General features: G+C 30.8%; 1 protein-coding gene across 2 annotated transcripts; it reads left to right on the top strand.

Annotated features, from left to right (window-relative positions):
- The first annotated feature begins 3404 nt into the window (after positions 1-3404).
- Positions 3405-6733, top strand: LOC106760996 (F-box/FBD/LRR-repeat protein At3g14710). Of its 2 annotated transcripts, none has more exons than XM_014644461.2 (4): positions 3405-3764; positions 4200-5178; positions 6077-6220; positions 6311-6733. In XM_014644461.2, exons 2-4 carry the CDS (start codon positions 4216-4218, stop codon positions 6599-6601), a joined length of 1398 nt encoding a protein of 465 aa, XP_014499947.1. In that variant the 5' UTR covers positions 3405-3764; positions 4200-4215; the 3' UTR covers positions 6602-6733. The 2 variants fall into 2 exon arrangements, with proteins under 2 accessions (XP_014499947.1, XP_014499946.1); XM_014644460.2 differs by having other exon boundaries at positions 4203-5178.
- Positions 6734-6971: the final 238 nt, after the last annotated feature.

Genomic DNA, 6971 nt, shown 5'->3' on the forward strand with positions numbered 1-6971 from the left:
CAAATCCTTGGACCCAGAGATTGTTGTGACTTTGGGTTGCCAACTTCTGTTCAGACTTTTAAGTATCTTGATATTGATCTCTTTTTTGTCAAAGACTTTGCCAAGAACCATACGATGATTGACTATATGAGTGAACATTTTCTAGACTTCATAGATTGTTTCACCAGTCTACATTCTGAAAAGTTCATACTCTTGAATCAACAAATTTTTTCTTGCTCTCTTGACTTCATCACTGCCCTCATGAGTGACTTCCAAGACATCCCACATTTCCTTTGCAGATTTACATTGAGATATCTTGAAAAATTCATCAATTGTTAGTGTAGAGGTAATGATATTTCTAGCTTTGACATCATATTGTGCTTTCCTATTCTCTTCTTGAGACCACTCAGAAAAGTTTTTCAAAATAGTTTTTCCATCAACAGTGTGATGTTTCTCAAAAGGACCATTTAAGGTTGCATCCCAAATTCCTCTATCCACAGATTCAAGAAATATTTGCATTCTTATTTTTCAAAAAGGATAATTTTCACCCGTAAACAGTGGTGGTGTGTTTGTAGATGCACGTTCACCAAAGGTTTGAAATCTGGAAGCCATTATCCAGGAATATAGTCGATTCAAAGAAAATAGAAGTCGAGTAGTTTTTCAAATATTTTATGAAAACCAGCTCTGATACCAATTGTTGGAAACAAGATGACTCAGTTTCAACACCAAGAGGGGGAGTGAATTGGTGAGTTTTAAAAATTAGAGTCTTTTTAAAATCTTTTTCAGTTTCAACACCAAGAGAGGGGTGAATTGGTGAGGTTTACAAATCAGAGTCTTTTTAAAATCTTTTTCACAAAATATAAACCTTTACAAAGTTTCTTGAATCGCAAGGAACAAGAAGTTTAAGTGTAGCGGAAATGTAAAGTTGACTATGTAAATTGTAAAGTTGACTTGGAGTAAAAGTGTAGGGAAAGAGAAACCAAACACAGTTTTTATACTAGTTTGGCCTGAATGCGTACATCTAGTGTCCTTCCACAACCAGGAAAACAATGTACTATATTAGTCAAGGTTTTTACAACAAGATTTCTATAGAGACCTCTACACCAAAAGTATAGACAATCTCTCTAACCCTCTAACTAAAAGTATAGGCAGTCAACACAAAGATCTGTCGCAAAATATCCCCTCTTCTGCAATCTTCAACCCACTTTGAACAATCCTTAAAGTGTCTAGAACTCCACGAGTTCACCTCCTGCAATCCCAATAGGACAGTAATAATCTTTCTAAAGATTGATAGAAATCTTGACCAATATGATCAACACCAACTGTGCATTTCTTGATCAAACAATACGCGCAAATCACTTCCTCCTTAAGAAACTCTTCCAAGAAAGATCTCATTCGTCTTCTTGATGAGTTCTTGGAGCCTTTACATAGAGATCACAATCTGAAATATCAAATGAAAATGTTAGAATATCCAAAGTCTCTGTGATCAACAGAATCACATTTATTTATAGTTTTCTATAAACCAGACGCTCCTGTAGTCGACTTTGCCACTAATGTAGTCGACTGTCATCAGACAGTTACAACAGTTAAAACAAATTAGCAATAGTCATAACAACCAAATTGATTTCGCATTTAATTTAGTTGACTTGCATTTAATGCTTTAGCATAGAGTTGAAATATAGTCGTTACAGCACAAAAGCATTAACATTCTACTACACATTTTATACAGATAGATTAGTGGGAACCAGAAGTGGCTAATAATACTTGTATGTCAGGGGTGATTTTACTTGTTGTCATCTTGTTAAAGATTAGTGGAACCCCTTAAGAGGTCTTAAGGAAGAACTAAACGTAGCTCAGGTTATTAAACGTTTTTCCTAAATGCTTATTTGAAAACACAAACGTCTAACAACTACTGGAACTCCGACAACGATATATAGTGTTGCCACCGACAATGGGTGTAGTGGCAGAGACAGACAAATTTTTTTCCTAAAAGAAGTTTAGGCTCTAGATATTATCTTGAATATAGTAAAAAGTATTTATGCCATTAATCTTCCTTGTGTTGAATATATAGATATGGTACTCTATTTATAATAAAAATGAACTAATTTTAAAATACAAATAAAAAAATAATAACAAACTAACTAAAAATAAAAGATAAAAATAATATATCTAACATAAAAAAATACTCCTATCAATATCAGTTAAAATATCCTAACAAACTTTCAAATAAAAAAAATAGTATTCATGGATATAAAAATTTCCAAATGATATTTTGAAGTATTAAATAATATTTAAGTTAAATGTTCAATTCAAATAAAACTGTTAGAAATTTAATAAACTTAAATTACCTTTGTCCTAATCAAACATGTAAAAGTAACATAATTTAAAATGCAAAATAATTAGAAATCAATGCATTTCAATTTCTTTTAAATTATACCATTATCCTATCATGATAATCCTATTTGAATTTGAAAAAGAGTTTAACCACGTAACCCTTAGATTTTGAAATGTCGTAGATGCCTAGTTAGTTAGGCCAATTTACACATATTTGAATTTGAGGCTTCATCTGCTTCTGTCCGTACGACATCGATTTTCTAACGCGTGGAGAATTATGTACCTCTTTGTTACGGTATCGGCTTTCGTGGCATCTACGTGAACACAAAATGTTGCCTTCAGAAATTTATTGAAAAATAACAATTTATTACTCTTTCCGTTAGTTTTAAGTATAATATTTTTGTAAGGATTCTTATTTTTATTTATCATGATGTACAAAAAAAGATAAAATAGAAAATCTTGTAATAAAACTTATTATAATTCTTAGGCTTTGAAAAGAAAAATAATCTTGAATTTCATTAAGAAAAAATATCAGAATGAGTAATATAAAGACTAGAAAATAGTATTTTAGAAATGATAGTAATTTAAAAAGATAATGATATTTTAACAATTTTTTTTTAATAATTTTTTGACAACTATCACCATTTTATTGGTCTATTTGAATTTATTCTAAAAAAATATTTGAAACGGACCAATCACAAATTACTACGTATGTGTTGTCAAAATATTGTCAAAAAAAATTGTTAAAAAAGACTTTTTCCAATTTAAAAATAGTAAAACTTCGTTGTTTTAGTACGAAATGATTTTATTATAAATTAGTTCCATTAGTTTAAAACACATATCACTGTTTTAGAATTTTTTAACTTATTTTTAGGAGTTTTCTTTTTTCTAAACTCATTTGATTGAGGAAGTAAGACTCTAAGAGTAATCCTTGTGGTAAGTTTTTCAATTTAGAACAATCAGTTTTTCTGTCTGAGTAAGTTAAGTTTAAATCCTTTTCTTTTTCCTCTTGCATATGGATTCACTCATTTTTGTATGCAATGTTTAAGTCTTTTATATAAGACTCTCTTTGTTAGTGATGTAATTGTATATCCTCATCATGTTTTTATTACGAACAGGTATTGATAGAACTTCTTAAAGTGTGATAGCGAAACAAAGTTATCTGATACAGCTAGTTAGTTTGTTTTTAATTTGTAATATGAAGTATCAACTTTGTAATGGATAGTTAGTGAGGTTGATGTATTTGATTGTTAAGCCCTTCTCAGCCACCTGTTAACCAAACAATTTTTCACCTTACATAGTCCTACTTTTCTTTTCTTTTCTCATCTACTGTTTTTTGAGAGCTGTGTATTCTTATTGTGGCCTATGCTGCAGTTACCCAAATATAAAACTCTCAAATGTTCCCAGAATTTCATCCAGACTTTCTGCAATTCTAACCTTTCTCCATCAAGGTCAGACTCAATCCTTCTCATCTTTACAAATTTGCATTTTCTACTTCCTTTAGTCGATTCTTATGTTCAATTTTTCTTTTCAATTGTTAAAAACTTTGCAGTAAGCTCCTAGAAATTCAATCTACCTGAAATTCAAGTTTCCGTTTACTCATTTTCTTTTCTTTCCAGCATAATTTCCCACCTAAATCTCACCTCACTTTCATTCTGCTTGGCATACATTCTAAGCATGACCCTAAATAGGAAAAGTTAACCTATTGTTTTATCTCCTATATCTCTCATTAACATCAATTAGCAACACAATTCATGTTAATTCACTTGATGTTGCATTAGGATGCTTGAAATTATGATAAATTGGTACATGAGTCTGTTGCATTTCCTTTCAAATTATTCATCTTAGAGCATTTGTGAAACTTGAGACCTTGGGTGTTCATGCAGCAGGTGATTCAAAGTCATGAATTCAATAATTGCAACCCAGAATGATGAAAATGCAAAAGGGGTTCCTAGGGAGGAAACTGGGGTTGTTGGGGAAGACATAATTAGCAAGTTGCATGACAGCATTCTTGGTCACATTCTGTCTTTCCTTCAATCAATGGAGGCAGTTCACACTAGTTTGTTATCAAAAAGATGGATTCATGTTTGGAAATCCATCACAGGCCTTCAGCTCAATGATTGTTTCCACTATGTTGGGAAGAAAAAGATGCATAAACAAAATTTTGAGTGTTTTGTGAACAGGATGCTTCTTCTTCTTGCTAATTCAAGAATCCAAAGTTTCTCTCTTTGTTTAACATCTTACCAATATGATTCTACCTATGTGAATGCATGGATCTCCTCTATCTTTGAAAAGGGAATAAAAAACCTTCATATTCAGTATTCCTATGAAGTCCTATTTCCCTCTCATTCCCTGTTCAGTTGCAGCTCTCTAGTACAATTGGTGCTTCAAATGAAATGCACTCTATGTGTTCCCTTTTTTGCTTCTCTTCCAAATCTCAAAATACTTAACATATCTGGGATCAAGTTAGTGGGTGAATCTTTCACTTATTCAGAGGAGCTAATTCTTAACCTCCCAGTTCTCCAAGTGCTTGAAGCTAGAGGGTGCGAGTGGCAAACTATGCAGAACATTAGAATAGAAGCACCTCTACTTGAAAGGTTTTACATTGCAATTTGGAGATCCCTATCAGATGAAGCTTGTAAATCTTCCATCAATGTTTTCGCCCCCTGTTTAACAGATTTCTTTTATGAGGGTGATCTTGAACAGGATGTCATTTTGTTGAATTCACCATCAATTCGTAGTGCATCTGTAGTGATTGTTGTTGATGAAGACAGAAAGGACAGAATGAAAAAACTTGAGTATCAAGCACATAAGCTTCTTGCACAAATCCTTGAAGTGCAACAATTGAAATTACTGTTCTACAAGGTACGATTTCATCTCATGCTATGTGAATTGGAAATTTATCTATAGATACTTTGACAGTTACTGTGTGGTTGAGTAACAGTTCATACAGGAAAAAATCCTTTTAACAACACTTTTTTAACAATTTTTTACAATGCATACGTGACAGTTTCTAATTGGTCAGTTTTAAATATTTTTAAACGTAAATTTAAATAGACCAATAAAATGATGACACGTATCCCGTTATAAAAAGATTATCAAAAAATATTGTCAAAATATCATCATCCTTTGAGATATAGCAATCATTTCACACTTATTTTTTTTTATTTAATAAACTTTCGTTTTTGACAAGAGTAACGATAAAATGACATAAAAATACTATAAAAAGATAATTTTTTATACTAAACAAAAAGTAAAAAATAAAAAAATCAAATAAATATAAAATATTTATGTGTATGAAAGTATAAATAAAATATAAAATATAAAATATAGATGTATGTGTATGGAAATACATACCAACAACCGAAGCACTCTTATCCTAAAGACAAAAATGATATGTGCATTGTTAGTTTTTCCTTTGAATATTTTCTGTACTTTATTACCACATCATTAAAAAAAAAATCTTGAGTTTATAAATTAGTTTTTCAATAGTTTATTCTCCATATTATATATCTAAACATTTTGTCACTAAATTTAATTTTTAAAAGTAAAAAGTAATGCTTTTTAAAGTTAAGAAAAGATTAAAAGCAAACAATTCTAGAAAAACAAAACTCAAAAGTACCACTTCATCTTACTGATTTTGTTGTGTCATGAAATGTCCTACCAAACTTTAGTGGCACTTTAATAATCTACCTAACTCATCTAACCAAAAGATATGAAAAATTTGACATACAAGTTTAAAAGTTTATTCTTTGTCTTACAGGTTTTGGTTCATGCCAGAGATATTTTCACCCATCTACCAGCTTTTGGGAGATTGACTTATCTGCAGCTAAACGAAATTACTGGTGAAGCACTGCTGAACATTCTTCACAGTTCCCCAATTCTTAATACACTTGTTTTACAAAATGTAAGCTTTCAAGTTGTTTGTTTATATGGAAGACACAAAATACAAAAATGGTGACTAATATTACATAAAAAAAAAAAAAAACATTTTCAGGGAGTATCTGATTTAAATAAAGATGTGAGTTCTGCATCGGTGCCTCAGTGCTTTCTGTCTAGCCTCAAAGTTTTTCAGTTTAAGGAATTTAATGTGCATGAGTGTGAGCTTCTTCTGGCGAAATTCGTGATGGCGAATGCAAAAGTGCTGGAGCAGATGACTATATGTACTGCTTTCTGGCTGCGGTATTCCGATATTGACATGGAGAGGGTTACGCAGCAGATACTATCTTTTCCAAAGTGCTCCAACCTTGCTGTCATTAAATGTATTTCCGTTGATAAATTACATTAGCTTTTAATATGGATGCAATAGGTATAATCTAGATGGGTCCTATAGTAAACGTTGTATTTTAAAAAATATTTATATTTGATCTCACCTGACTAAATAAATTTTTTACTTAGTATTCTCGTTGTAATTAAGATTCTGATTATGAAGGTTTAATTTAATATATATATATATATATATATATATATATATATATATATATATATATATATATAATTTGTTTCTCTTTCATTTTCATTCTCTTTCTTACCTACACATATCAACTCTGCGATACCGAAATTTGTTGTTCTTGCTTTGTTCGTTTATTTGTTGGTCACTTTAATAACAAAATAATTGATGATGTTGATGTTAATTTTTTATTAGAGGATTGTGTTAT

This window comes from Vigna radiata, chromosome 5 (assembly GCF_000741045.1).
Source record: "Vigna radiata var. radiata cultivar VC1973A chromosome 5, Vradiata_ver6, whole genome shotgun sequence".
NCBI lineage: Eukaryota > Viridiplantae > Streptophyta > Magnoliopsida > Fabales > Fabaceae > Vigna > Vigna radiata.